The sequence below is a fragment of the Colias philodice genome, chromosome 30 (assembly GCF_061535455.1).
Source record: "Colias philodice isolate Cphi_HAF_F1 chromosome 30, ilColPhil1 Martin Lab GWU primary, whole genome shotgun sequence".
NCBI lineage: Eukaryota > Metazoa > Arthropoda > Insecta > Lepidoptera > Pieridae > Colias > Colias philodice.
In genome coordinates this window covers 902,367-918,000 of record NC_143115.1, presented here as the reverse complement: position 1 = coordinate 918,000, position 15,634 = coordinate 902,367, and the positions used below count along the sequence as shown (strand labels likewise).

The 15,634-nt window shown below is 32.7% G+C and overlaps 1 protein-coding gene and 1 long non-coding RNA gene across 2 annotated transcripts in view; one reads left to right on the top strand and one right to left on the bottom strand.

Moving 5' to 3' along the window:
• Window positions 1-1,469: 1,469 nt before the first annotated feature.
• Window positions 1,470-15,634, bottom strand: part of LOC149475349 (putative fatty acyl-CoA reductase CG5065) — a 62,020-nt gene continuing 47,855 nt past the window's right edge. The window contains exons 6-13 of the mRNA XM_089713408.1: window positions 10,248-10,393; window positions 6,970-7,082; window positions 5,024-5,216; window positions 4,111-4,257; window positions 3,448-3,537; window positions 2,904-3,068; window positions 2,413-2,511; window positions 1,470-1,701 (exon numbers count right to left, since the gene is read on the bottom strand). Coding sequence (XP_089569534.1) covers window positions 1,542-1,701; window positions 2,413-2,511; window positions 2,904-3,068; window positions 3,448-3,537; window positions 4,111-4,257; window positions 5,024-5,216; window positions 6,970-7,082; window positions 10,248-10,393 — 1,113 coding nt within the window. The 3' untranslated portion in view covers window positions 1,470-1,541. The remainder of the gene's footprint in view (window positions 1,702-2,412; window positions 2,512-2,903; window positions 3,069-3,447; window positions 3,538-4,110; window positions 4,258-5,023; window positions 5,217-6,969; window positions 7,083-10,247; window positions 10,394-15,634) is intronic.
• On the top strand, window positions 14,282-15,354 carry LOC149475350 (uncharacterized). Its single transcript, XR_016318080.1, has 3 exons — window positions 14,282-14,763; window positions 14,883-14,944; window positions 15,019-15,354. It is a non-coding gene; the product is annotated as an uncharacterized LOC149475350 (long non-coding RNA).

The following is a 15,634-nucleotide window of genomic DNA, read 5'->3' as shown; positions in this document are numbered from 1 at the left end:
TTGATAAGTTTATTCATATTTTTTTAATGAGATAAACAATATTTATTTCTTACATTGATTGGTTTTAATTTATAAGTATTAAGATGCAGAATATCTACTCACAAGCCGCCCCGCGCCGCCGTATTTGTCGCACAGATTTTGTTCGTGGTGTCCTCTCTATACGTAGTAATAATACCTCAATGACTAAAACTGGTATGTACAGTGGTATTCTAGTTCACTCTACCGCAGGGGTTCCCAAATTGTGCGCCGTAGAAAGCTAAAGGGGCAGCGTGAGTCGATCTGCTTTTATTCGCGAGTAATTTTTTTGAGCACTCGAATCGGTAAGAAACATAGCATCGTCAAATGACATACAAAATTTTAAAGCTACGATGTGTTTTGTTTTTGCTTTTCTTAGGCCTCACTTGTTGATTTCTCTTTAAATTCTTTCACAAAAAATTGAGTTAATATTTTAAATTTTTGTTACTTAATTCCTATACTTGTATTGTAGGTACTTATATCGTTTTATTTTCAAATAGAGTTGGGTGAGTGACAAAAAACTTCACATGAAACTGCGACGCGAGCTGAAAAAGGTTGGGAATCCCTGGTATACTGTTTAGAGCGTATACGCACTATGCGGGTAGCCGCATTGCGGGTAGCCGTCCGGCTGACCGCAAGCACAATTATGTACGTAATATTCATTTCTATGCGCACTGTGCGGTCTGCGGTAGCCGCATCGCAGTGCGCATAGAAATGAATATTACGTACATAATTGTGCTTGCGGTCAGCCGGACGGCTACCCGCAATGCGGTTACCCGCATAATGCGTATACGCTCTTACTCCACCCGTGTACAGTACCCATATTATTAGTGATAAAATATTTTAATAATAATAAACATATATTTAACCTTATAAAATATACAATAAAATAACCTTTCGCACCTTTTACAATCTATATGCCATAAAATGCGATTATATTTGAGCAACATTTTTAGTTTTTACACTTAATAATTATAATAGTTTAAGACAAATATATTTTATATTCTCAAGTTTTTACACAAATCACCTTTAAATTTGTATTTACACCTCCACTTGTTACCAATTTATGAGGATTTTAATTTGACAAGAAATATTCTTCAAAAAGCTTTGCGACATTCTTTTTTATCTGTGGCACAATACTTAAATAATGCAGTATTTTATAAATCTATACTGATTTACAATAATAGTGAAAGATTTATACTAAAATGCTCGTGCGCCTAGTGTGTGTGTGAACCACACACTCGGTGTGTGACACACAGTGTGTCAGAACTGAAACTTTTTTGGACGGTATTTCCATGACGCAATCTTGAAGTTCTACTATCAGCGCGCCTAAGAAGTTTCACTTCGATGAGATATTTCTTGTTTGTTACTTCAAAATAAGCTTCGAAATTTAACTTCACTGGAAAATTGTTTTGATTAGATAGGCTTTATGTAATAATATGTACATATTCATTTATTTGAAAATTATAGTCACAAAGTTTTTTGAAGTCTTACACTTATATCTTCTTATCTTATATCTATCTCTTTCACTCAACACCCATTATATGAGTGTATGCGTCGTTGAAAAGAGACAACAATAGTCGTAGTGTTGCGTACACGAATTCCCTTATGAATTTATTTTGTAGAAGCAATCGTAAGAATAATACGATTGAAAATGCCATAACTCCCTTGTGAAGATAATATAATCTGTAAAAAATATTTATTATTATTAATAGAATAGAAATAATTAAACTATAATGTCGACGGTTGTCTGGAAGAAATAGCTTCTGGCCATTAGCCGCCCATTGTATATATCTTTTATTTTGTTTTGTTTTCATTTTTATATTTCCTTACTGTGTATACAATGAAGAATAAATAAATAAATGTTGATGATAGAGGCGAAAGTTTTATACGATGATATTTTTATAGGATGTTTGTTACTCTTTCATGTAAAAACGGATGATCAGATCGGGATGAAATTTTGAGTAAAGATAAATAGGCTTCTTTCGCGATTAAAGTCAAGAATTTAAGCTATTCTTTCACAATGTACTCATGCATTTACTATTATTTTATAGCATTATATCATTAATAAAATTAAACAAAGTAAATATTTATAAATACTTTTTAGAAACAATAGAGATCACATTTTATCAAAATTAACTAAACCTTTCAAAATAAACTTAGATTTACCTATGGCATTTGATTACCTAACTCACTTATTTTGTATAAGATTTATTAATATATCTATGCATTTTTTTAATAATATAAACAAAGTACAGTGTAAATACAATAATAAGCTCAATTTCATATTGATTTTTCTAGAAATATAAATATAAATGAAACAATGAACTTTAAAATCTGTATGGTGTACCTCAGGGTTCCATTTTAGGTCTTATACTTATTCTATTTTATGCTTACCGGTTCATATGGCGAGCAGCTTCTGGCATATTTTCATCTGGCTCTTTTAATAAATATTTCCGAGTGCCTATTATAAAGTTTTTGTATTGTTCATCCCAGCTGAAAAATAGTAAATTATATGTAAAAATTATTTATATTGTTGAAAATATATATAAAAAAAGAGCGTGTATGCCGAGTACACGTGTCAGAAGTGAAACTTCCTTGCCAAGATTCAAAGATATCAAAATCGTCGCTTTACTCCATGACGTGACGGTATTGCCATGACGCGACCTTGAAATTTTACTCTCAACGCGCCTATAGAAGTTTCACTTCAAAACTTACTCACTCTATAATCTATGGATTCAGATTTAACCGATAAAAAATCGTTTACTCTCTATAGTTCGTACCTACATCAACATACATAATATAATACCCAAATAAATAAAAATATTTTAAATTTTAACCCAATAAAATAAAAATATCTTAACCCAATAGAAATATATTTTACTCACTCTATAGTCTGTGGATCCAGATTATATATCTCTCTATCTTGTGGCGTTAGTCTATTCCTCAATCTCTTTACATTATCTGTGCGAAATTGCCATTCACGTAGCGCGAAAAACGTTAAAACATCGTTCATGGCGCGCATTTTCTGTTCAGCTGTTATTAGACTTATTCTGTTGAGAAAACATTTTATTTTTTAATATTAATTAAAAATTTAAGTGTTTCTATTTCGAATAAAGATTAAAAAATTGATTTAAATGTGACTACTTAATATTAAAACATATTTTGAATCTGTAGCAGACAATTCACTTCATTGTTTTTTTCATTTTCATTAAACGCCTAGGCTCTTTATTAAGCGTCTCAAAATTAACTTTTCCTGACCTGACTTGCCGTTTTCCTATTCAACTATACGGCTGGATATCATCCAGGCCCTTCATAAAATGGCGTTTAATCAAGAGCCTAGGCCATGAATGAAACGGCTCATTTAAGACATAAGCTAGTAATAATATCAATTTAAATTAAAAATAATGTTAAAAAAACTTAGATACTTACCTCATTTTCACTCCTAAAGTGTTGAGAATATATTCCGCTAAATGTAATGGAATAGTTTGTAGAGTAAATTCGAGAAATTTGTGAATGTATCTGAAATCAAAATACAATAAAAATTAATATAGATAGAGATACAGATATAATTACAGGTAGAGATATAGATACTGATACAGTCACAGCATTAAATAGATACTTAGGTAAATAGTGACGAAAGGAAACTCTAAATCTGCCCCTGTAGTCTTGTTCAGATAATATAAATATACATAGGTACAGATACGGTACGGGTAAATTTACAGATACAGATATAAGTATAGATATAAATAATATATCTAGTTGGGTTTAGATATAGATTACATAATACAGATGCAGACTTAGATATAGGTATAGGTTCAGATACCGATACAGATATTCAGACACAGATACATACATACATACATACAGATATATACGGATATTTAGGTAAATAGCGACGTAAAGACAAATTGAAATCTGCCCATTTGGTTGGGTTTAGATAGAGATTCATATTATACAGATACAGATTCATATACAGATACAGATTCAAATACAGATATAGATTTAAGTGTTGATATAGATACAGGTACATATTTTCGATACAGATAGAGGTAACTACCGATACAGGTACCGCTAAAGTTATAGATAAATTACCTGTTCTCAACGCCAGCACCAGAAGGATACCACAGAGCAGCATCAAGTGGATATTTCGGTAAATAGCGACGTAAAGACAACTCGAAATCGGACCATCTAGTTGGATTCTCGCATGTGCTACAGTTGTATACTTTTACTGTTTTTGGTCTGTGGAAAAATTATTTGTTTATTTTTTTGTATAACTAGGAGAAATAGTTTTTGAAGTGAAACTTTTTTATCGGGGTTGGAAAAAAATTTAGTGTAACATTTTTTCGTTACGCGCCATGTTTTTCTTATCCCTACCACGCGTAATTCGACGTGTTTCTGTAAAGTTGCATATAGTAAATTATTTTTTGAAAAAAAGGGTCATAAAAAAGTTTCACTTCTTACGTGTGTACACTACTACACACACACATTTTTTTACTGTTTTGTCTACCTTTAATTCATATTGTCACATATTGTCTTCTTCACAGACACTCCAGTTACTTAGAGCATGAGTTTTAGTTGCAGTTGAGTTTAATTTCAGTTAGATTTGAGTATTATAGTTATGGAATAAGTAAATATTAATCTGTGTGTTAATTTTAATTTGCGCTTGAGTTTTAGTTTCATTTTTGTGTGTGTTTGGTGTCATACTTACTTATCGATAGCAGTTTCCCAAGCAACAGCCACCAACGTATCGATGGCTATATCAACGGGCAACAAATCTGCCCGCATCGTGTTGCCCCGTCGGAACACGTGTAACAGCCCCTTGCCTTGACTCATAACTTATGTGTTGAGTTGGGTATGTATTGAGTTTGAGTTGGGTATGTATTGGTTATGTATTGAGTTTGAGTTGAGTTTGAGTATGAGTTGAAATCTAAATTTTAATTTGATTGTAAGTATATTTTTTTTTAATTTTTTGAGTTTGAGTGTGTGTTTGTGTCACTATACTCACTTATCGATAGCAGTTTCCCAGGCGACTGCCATTAACGTATCAATGGCTATATCAACGGGCAACAAATCTGCCCGCATCGTGTTGCCCCGTCGGAACACGTGTAACAGACCCTTGCCGGCCGCAGCGGCTACCCCGCTGGGGCCGTTGAAGTTTTCCACCCACCCGGGGAACGGGTGGCGAAGGGATGATACCACTAAAAGAGAGAAATTAACGAAAAACTTACTTCAAAAAAACTGGTAACCAAGTGGCTGATAAGACTATTGGTTAAAAAGATAACGAAAATAACAAAGGTAGGTACGAATATACCACTAGAAGGGAGAGAGAGAGAGAAATGAAGAACTGCAGGTAAAGGAGGAGGACCTATTGGATAAAAATTAAGAAAACGGTGATTGAATAAAGACTAGGTAGTTGTACAAAAAGACAAATACGGACAGTAACAATGGCAGAAAGACTTTTATCTGAATGATAGTGTGACAAAAATGAATGAATAAACCTTAGGAATAAACATTAAATGCCCTTAAAAATGTCGATAATAACAAAAATACGAACAAAACCGACCACAGACGAAATATAAAAAACGAACAAATTAATGTACCGTAACAATGACAGAAAAATATATAAAAAAAAAATAAATAATGAAAATCTGGTCGAAAAGGTCTGGGCAAAAAATAATATATTTGCAAGTGGACAGTAATTAAATACTGTAGGAACTTAATTATGCCTAAAAATAAACAATATCAAGTATGCATTCCAATTAGAACGTAATTTAAAATAATTATTGATGGCATTATCATATTAAAATTAATTATATGTTTAAAGGAAAAAGATAAGTGGGCTATAATTGTAATTTTCTACTTCATCATTATTTTAGTGAACTGTTTTAATTTGGTGGGAATTTATTTATTTATTTAGACATACCAATAGAGTACACGTAAAAATTATAACAATTAAATCTAAACAACTAACAAATATTATGTTAGTTTTTGTGTATACCTGTAATTGGTGTATATGATGTATATGTTACCGGAAATGTATGAAATCAAGGAATTGTATACAAATCCTAGGAAATGTGCACAATTCCGATAATATTTAGGAAATGTATAAAATATTGTTTAAAAAACTATTTGATGCATAGATATCCTAGGAAATGTATAATTTTCCTCGGAATTGTATATAATTCCAATATCGTATTGGGAAATGTATAAAGTAAATGCTTTCTGTAAAAAAACAGGTTGTTAATTTTACTTATTATATTTTTCACTTATTGAGACAATCGGGTAACAGTCATACCGTAAAATAATAATAATATGTTCATTTTATCATCTGAATAACAAATCATAGGATTCTTTGTTCTGAGATATTATCATACTAATAAACATTTCTAAAACTCAACTACGAGTATATATTAACTTTTAACGTAAGTATTACAAAATCAACTTAATTTTTTTCTTATAAAATCAAATTTTCATTCGCCAAGTAGTTAATCAGTCTGATAATAATTAAGTAATTGTAAATGTCACATTATAAAAGTAAATCTTTATATGTATTATAAAACTTTGTCAGTCCATATAGCTATTTATTTTTGCAGGGTAAGCTCGAATGGCATTTGAAAGTGCATAATACATTATTTTTAAAACACAGACATTTGCTGTAGCACAGTTTTCCAATATCTTAAATGTTTTACATTTCCGATTGCTATTTAGGAAATGTATAGATTTCCTAGGAAATGTGTAAAAATAATTTATTTCACACATTTCCGTGCGATTTTAGGAATTACATACATTTCCTAGGAATTGTATACAATGACGGATTACATACATTTCCGTTAACATATACACCAATTACAGGTATGCACAAAAACTTACTTATTTACATTACTGCAATTAATTACATTAGGAATGCATTAAAATCTTTTTTACGTTAAATACTAAATAAATATATCTTACCAATAGTAGGTCTAAATACGGCGACTGGATATTGCCTCGATGTTCGACTGCGAACTGCTTCTTCAGCCATTGCTTTTGTAAATGTGTATGTGTTTGGTTTTGGGTGTATGTACCTGTGAAATTATTAATTTAATTTATTACTATAAAGAAAAATATAACGTTTAGTTTTATTTTTGTTATATTGGTCAGAATAATTCCATACTGAGGACGTTTGAAACTCGAGAACATAAGACTGAAAAAAAATTATACTTAGGGCCGATTTTTTAATACTTGGATAAAACTTATCCGTCCAATAAAGTATTACAATATAATATTAAAATGTCACGTAAACTGTCAAATACGGGCAATTAGAATACGTTTATAAAATGGTAGTTTTATACATTATTCGACGAATAAGTTTTATCCAAGCATTGAAAAATCGGCCCTTAGAGAAATAAAAATTGAAGATGATAATCATGAGACACATAAATTAAACAAGCGTACGTGTCAGAAGTGATACTTCTTTGGCAAGATTCAAAGATATCAAAATTGTTGCCTTACTCCATGACGCGACGGTATTGCCATGAAACCACAGAACTATATCGAGAAACAACCTTGAAATTTTACTCTCAACACGCCTAAAGTAGTTTCACTTCAAAAATCTTTGTATAGGTGCTTTATTAATTGGTGTGTTTGTCACTAAATTCCTAAACTACTGGACCCATTAAATTTTTTTTTCGGAGTCTGTAGGAAGATTTGACAGTTAAATTTATAATTCGAACACGAGGGAAGGCAAAACATAGTATAGTATACATATATAAAAAAACAACATAGTATAAAAAAATCACTTCGCTACTATACAGGTTGTCCCAAAAAGTAGTGATGAACGGAAGCTGGGAGGTAGAGGACCTAGAGGGCTACCCGAATCACCCCCATGTATTTTATTCGATTTTTCGTATTTTCGGAGTTATGACTTTTTTTTCAATTTTTCACCTATCGCCGAGAACAATGATATTTTCACTCATGGTGACGTCAATTGTTGCGCTAGATGGACAGAGATTTTCACACAGAGATTTTTTTTTCACACAGAGATTTACACACAGATTTTCACACAGAGATTTTCACACCGAGATTTAAACACAGATTTTCACATTCACACAGAGATTTTCACACGGAGATTTGCACAGAGATTGTCACAGAGATTTTCACACAGAGATTTTCACACAGAGATTTTCACACAGAGATTTTCACACAGCGATTTTCACATAGACATTTTCACACAGAGATTTTTTTTTCACACAGAGATTTACACACAGATTTTCACACAGAGATTTTCACACCGATATTTAAACACAGATTTTCACATTCACACAGAGATTTTCACACGGAGATTAGCACAGAGATTGTCACAGAGATTTTCACACAGAGATTTTCACACAGAGATTTTCACACAGAGATTTTCACACAGCGATTTTCACACAGCGATTTTCACACAGATTTTCACACAGAGATTTTAACACCGAGATTTAAACACAGATTTTAACACGGAGATTTTCACACAGATTTTCACACAGAGATTTTCACACAGATTTTCACACAGAGATTTTGACACAGAGATTTTCACACACAGATTTTCACAAAGAGATGTTCACACAGAGATTTTCACACCGAGATTTAAACACAGATTTTCACAGAGATTGTCACACGGAGATTTTCACACAGATTTTCACAAAGAGATTTTCACACAGAGATTTTCACACAGAGATTTTCACAACGAGATTTAAACACAGATTTTCACACAGAGATTTTCACACAGAGATTTTCACCCAGAGATTTTCACACCGAGATTTAAACACAGATTTTCACACAGAGATTTTCACACGGAGATTTTCACAGATTTTCACAGAGATTGTCACACGGAGATTTTCACACAGATTTTCACACAGATTTTCACAAAGAGATTTTCACACAGAGATTTTCACACCGAGATTTAAACACAGATTTTCACACAGAGATTTTCACTACGAGATTTTCACACAGACATTTGCACACAGAGATTTTTTTTTCACATCGAGATTTAAACACAGATTTTCACACAGAGATTTTCACACAGAGATTTATTTACACACAGAGATTTTCACACAGAGATTTTCACACAGACATTTTCACACAGAGATTTTCACACCGAGATTTAAACACAGATTTTCACACAGAGATTTTCACACGGAGATTGTCACACGGAGATTTTCACACGGAGATCTTCACACGGAGATTTTCACATAGAGATTTTCACACAGAGATTTTCACACGGAGATTTCCACACAGAGATTTTCACACAGAGATTTTCACACGGAGATTTTCATGCAGGTTTGCTAAGCTGAAAGATAGGCCAATTCAGTATGGCAACATTTACTATCGTTAGATCTTCGAATGGAATAATAAAAATAATTAAATGCCAAGAAAGATAAAATTACCCAGTATGTTCACCACTTCAAGGGCCCGTAAAAAAATAAAATCACATAAAAAAAGTTTTCCGTTTGTTGAACGAAATAACCCGAAAATTCATAGTAGCAGAAGAAACCATTAAAAATGATAAAAGGGCATTCAGACATTTAAAAGACAACTTTTTGCGGTGATGTCGCACTTGCAATGAGCAACAGCAGGGTCATTTTAAAAATTTCTGGTAATTAAACACCTTGTTATTGGTTTTAATTTGTTTTTATTGATCATCATGTTAATTAAATTTTTGCACTTACCACATTTAGATTTAAATTTTTCGATTGAAGCCTTCTGAATAATAAAATGAAATTTTCAAGATAGCTACCTGATAGATAGAGCAAGTTTTTAAAAGCCAAACGGAAAACTTTTTTATGTGATTTTAGTTTTTTAAGGGCCCTTGAAGTGGTGAACATACTGGGTAATTTTATCTTTCTTGGCATTTAATTCTTTTTATTATTCCATTCGAAGATCTAACGATAGTAAATGTTACCATACTGAATTGGCCTATCTTTCAGCTTAGCAAACAAAAAAAAATCAAGCATCTAGCGCAATAATTGACGTCACCATGAGTGAAAATATCATCGTACTCGGCGATAGGTGAAAAATTGAAAAAAACGTCATAACTCCGAAAATACGAAAAATCGAATAACATACATGGGGCTGATTCGGATAGCCCTCTAGGTCCTCTACCTCCCAGCTTCCGTTCATCACTACTTTTTGGGACACCCTGTATAAAGCCAAACACATTTCAACCTTCAAAATATCATTAACTATAGTAAAAAAATATAAAATATACATACTGTGGAGTAATATTCTGCATCAGATTCTCTGGAACAGCTTCAACGAGTGCCAACAATCTATTTAAAGGCGACGGAGGAGTGTACACACGCTCCTCTATCGAAGAGTGCTCTGGGTTACTGTACGCGGTTGATACGTGGACCAACACCTGGACAATCGATTGATTGATTGATTGTTTATTAGTAAATAAGAGAGGGGGGTCGCAGGGTACATGTTACCCTTAAATTTGCACCCATCAAATAAAAAAGGTCATAAACTAAACGAAATAAATAATAAATCATTATTATCCAGCCCATAATTTTCGCCAGTAAAGTAGAATACTTCCATAATCCATTCGTTATATACAGGGTTACTTGTCTTGTAAAACACCAGCAACCTCGCAGGACAAGATAGCTATAAGTAACAACATTTGTTCTACGACTTACAAAAATAAATTCATTTAATTTTCCGTTTCAATATTATTTAAACTCTACGCGCATCCCAAAAATTACGTAAACAAGAAGCGAACGAGAGGGGGAAGGGGGTGTCGCGTCGTCCTTTCGATAATGAATAGAACATAGACTTAAAACTGTTAGGAGAGTACAATAGAAGCCTAAATAATCATTTTAAAATAATATGATGCGTATAAAATCATTTAAAAATAATTTATCGCGTAATAAAATTGTGTATGTACATAAAAAACTGTTTATAAATAGTGCCAACTAGTGCCAACAATCGATTTAAAGGCGCCGGAGGTGTGTACACACGCTCCTCTATCGAAGAGTGCTCTGGGTTACTGTACGCTGTTGATACGTGGATCAACACCTAGACAATCGATATATTTATAAAATATTTTTTTAATTAATAATGAAAAAAATCACGGAGCAAGAGTCGAACCCGCGTCTTTTTGTCAAACCGGGGCAACGCCTGACCTCTCGGCCACCCGTGATCCCGCCAGAGCAATCGAATTTATTCTACCTATATATTCTACTAGCTTTCCGCCCGCGGCTTCACCCGCACAGTCAAAGAAAACCCCGCATAGTTCCCGTTCCTGGGGTAAAAAGTAGCCTATGTCCTTTCTCGGGTATCAAAATATCTCTATGCCAAATTTCATGCAAATTGGTTCAGTAGTTAAGGCGTGATTGAGTAACTGACAGACAGACAGAGTTACTTTCGCATTTATAATATTAATTAAGGAGTATGGATTTCATAAAACCGAAAGAGTAGAAAAAATTCGATTGCTCTGACGGGATCACGGGTGGACGAGAGTCTACGCGTTGCAGTTGCCCGTTTGACAATTAGACGCGGGTTTAGATCAAGCCTCGTAATAAGTATTTTTTCTAATCTTATTAAGTATTTGAATGCTATCAAATTAGATATTAAATAGGTATCACAAGGGTATTACAATTAATAAGTACTGATATACGAAGGTAAACGTATGTAGGTATGGTAGGTAGGAAATAATATTAACAGCTAAGTTGTATCAATGAATTACATTACAAGGTATTACAATGTTATATGCAGCAGTTCATTTAGATTTTGTGTTAGTGTGCTTATAATAAATACATAAACAATACAAATACTTTGTCAAGACATAATCCTTAATTTAAGTAATTAATATTTATAACATTGACATCCTTTACAGAATTATTTATAACCACGTAAAATATTCACTTATAATACCACAAGAGCTTCAAAATTATCGGGTATTTTCCGATAGGTTCGTTGCAAACAAATGAAGGAGTCAAGTTTTTAGTCAAGGTTAAAAAATCACGAGCGCGAAGCGCGAGTGATTTTTCCTGAAAAACTTGACGACTTTATTTGTTTGCAGGGAACCTTGAGGGAAATGCCAGATAATTTTGAAGCTCGTGTGGTATTCGGGAGATTATTTTTCCGTCCCAAATGTCGGCCAATAATTTCACAATTGAATTGAACCTGTCAGTTTGACGTCAACGACCAGAGAAAATTTTCAAAAAATTATCAGTATAATACCATGTAGGTTGTACCACGTGACGTCGAATGGTGCAATAGGCAAGACGACAGTATCCATAAATGTTCGAATTAGTGTTTTTAAGGGAAAATGTATAATATATACATTAAAAATAGTGACTTAGAAATATTAAAAACATTAAGATTAATGATATTATCAATAAAATAAAACATTGAAATTCTGCAGTCCGCCATTTTGACTGAAACACGCGTGACGTCACGTCTACGTAAACAACTCACAACAACTTCGCGGCAGGTGTATTTTGTTGTTATGAATATGCTGAGAATACGCATTTTTATTTATTTTCTATTTTTTCACGTATGCTTTATGAGCTTTATCGACTCAGAACAGAAATATAATTGCGAATTCACGAATATGTGGTTCGGGTTTCTCTGCGTCAAATTTATACAATCATTTCATATTATTTTCTCACTGTAAACAATTACTAACACTATTTTGGGTATTATTTTTATGTAGATTCACATTGCAATACTGCACACCACTTATAAACTTTGAAATTAGATTCTATAACACTTTATAATTAAATATTTGTTTAATTTTACTTCGCTATGCATACAGATAATTACGTATTTACGTAAGAGTGACGTCACGCCTACGCCATGACACCTGTGAGCTGTTTTAGCACAGTTAATAAATATTTTTTGAAAAATGGCTTTTATCTTCGTTAAATTTAAGTATATTAGCGAAATATAGGGTTTTTCTTGTTTAATAAACGTATACACACATTATGGAAGAGGTTTTGAAAATCTTTCGTCATGCCTATTCTATTGGTCGATATTTGGGTCGGAAAAATAATCAATTATATTACCTACATTATAACCTCTTACTCACGTCAGTTCTATAATATTAATAACTAGCTTTCCGCCAGCGACTTCGCCCGCGTAGTCAAACAAAAACGCGCATAGTTGACGTACCCGTGGGATTTCCGGGATTAAACCTATCCTATGTTCTTTCTCAGGTCTCAAGTTATCTCTGTACCAAATTTAAAGTAAATCCATGCTGTACTTTTTGAGATTAGCCCGGACATACATACAGACAAACAGAAAAAAATTCTAAAAACTACATTTTTGGCTTCGGTATCTATTGAAGATCACGCCTCAAGTATTCTTTAAAAAAAATATTCAATGCACAGTTTTGATTTTCCTATGATTTTATTATATGTGTAGAATAAATAGATGGTCTAATAAAGGCTGTGGCGCGAACACCCTGTGATGGCGGGATGGCTGTGTAATCACGAAACAGTTGGCTTTAAAAAAAATGTGTGCGTGTACTAGTGTACACACGTAAGAAGTGAAACTTCTTTATGACCTTATTTTTCAAAAAATAATTTACTATTATATGCAACTTTACAGCAATACATCGAATCACGCGTGGGATAAGAAAAAGATGGCGCGTAACGGAAAAATGTCACGCGTAACGAAAAAATGTTACACTAAATTTTTTTCCAACCCGGATAAAGAAGTTTCACTTCAAAAATCACGTACCGATCCGAGTACGGTAGCGAACAGCTACATTTGATCGATTTTTTTCTATTCTTTAAAAATATAGATACTGAGTTAATCTGTTATTTTCCCTATACACAAATATTGATAAATAAATAAGTACTTCTATCCGTCCTTCTTATTCAAAATCGTGACACTCGTGTTATTATCTATGTACATATAAATAAAATTCAAGTGTGTGTCTGTGAATTCAAAATAAATAAGACTCAAGTGAGCATTGTTATTTTCAAGATGTAGTAATATATTAGTAACCTTTTTTTTATCATTCTGTTATTTTCTTTGGCTGTGATAATAAAAAGGACTTATTGAAATTGGACTTTCACTGTTTAATAGAAAAATATATAAATGCTAATAAAATAAGGAGTTTGTTTGAACGCGCAAATATCAGGAACGGGTCGGATTTGAAAAATAGTTCACTGTTAGATAGCCCATTTATCGAGGAAGGCTATATATAAGACTTAAGGTGATGAATTAATTTTTCTAACATTTACGGCCCTTTTCAAACCTTCGTAATTTTTATATTATTAAAGTTGTCGTGGTGAAAATTCTTGACAAGAAAGTTCAATAGTAACACAATACGTCTACCGTTTTAGAAACATGATTCCATGATATTTTCTCGATAGAAAAAAAATACAAAGTTATCATTGTTATTTTTTTTTAATCTCTGGCATCTTCAAAATAACAAACGTAAAGTTACGACTTTTTGGATATTAACTATAAAATATACAACCTATACGTCTACCGTGTTAGAATTTTGAAATATGCGATGGTTTTGAAATAAACAAGAAATACTTGAAATTAGCGCGCAACCAGCCAATATAGCGAGAGCCGCCCTGTACCTTCCTACCCCGATCGCTGCACGAGTCATTCCCGCTACGGCCGTCACACGGGGAACTTGTGTCGCTCGCGCAATCGTAAAAAAGGGTGACAACACGATAAGACAAATGGGGACAATAAAGAAAATAAGAAGAAGAAACATAAAGGTTGGAGGAAAAAGAATGCTTACAATTGGAACAAATTAATGAAGTAAGTTGGTTTTATTTTAAATTTGATGATAATTGTATTATAGACGATGTTTGATATGTACCCCTGTACATAACGAATGTGTAAGATTTTTTCATTTATAGCATAAATAATCTGTTCAGAAATCCGGAATCCAGAAGGAAAATAAACCCACTGATTGTTCACAATGTGAATCCACTCCTTCGTAAGTACCTTTATTCAGTCAAAAATGTATGTTATCAAAGCTCTACTGGTTTTATCGCATGATTCCATTTTTAGCAAAAAGCAACAAAGTGCAAAGAAATAAAAAATCATGGTGAACTTAGTGGAAGTATGGCGGACATAATATGGAACAGGAGCTCATTGGAGTAGTATTATATTTAAAAAAAATACGAAATAATTTCAAGAATTACATTTCTTAGAAGGTGGTAGATAAGTATGTTGTATAAAGAATTTGATGTTGATATTTATTTCATTTATACTTACTACACCTGTGCGGGAAATTGCTTAGTAATAAAACAGGTTTATATTCATATTTACATAGTAATGTGAGTTTTCATTTCGAAAAATTTTGTGTAAGTATGTATATTAAATTCAGTTCCTGGGTGATCTGGAAACACAATTGGGCCCGGAAGATGGCGCTGCAGTCACTCCTCCTAATGACATGAGCCGATTTGGATGAATAGGTATTTGTGTGCACATTTCATTTTTGTGGGATGATTGGTTGATTCGCTTTCACATTAGCTAATATTATGTATTTTTGTTGTTAGAAAGTAAACTTAATTTAATGTTTATAATACATTATTATTGGTATAAATAAGCCAGTGTTCGTCTCACATTGCTGTACCTGCCTACCTACCCTACCAGGGCCTAACTTTGTTCTGGCTATTTTATT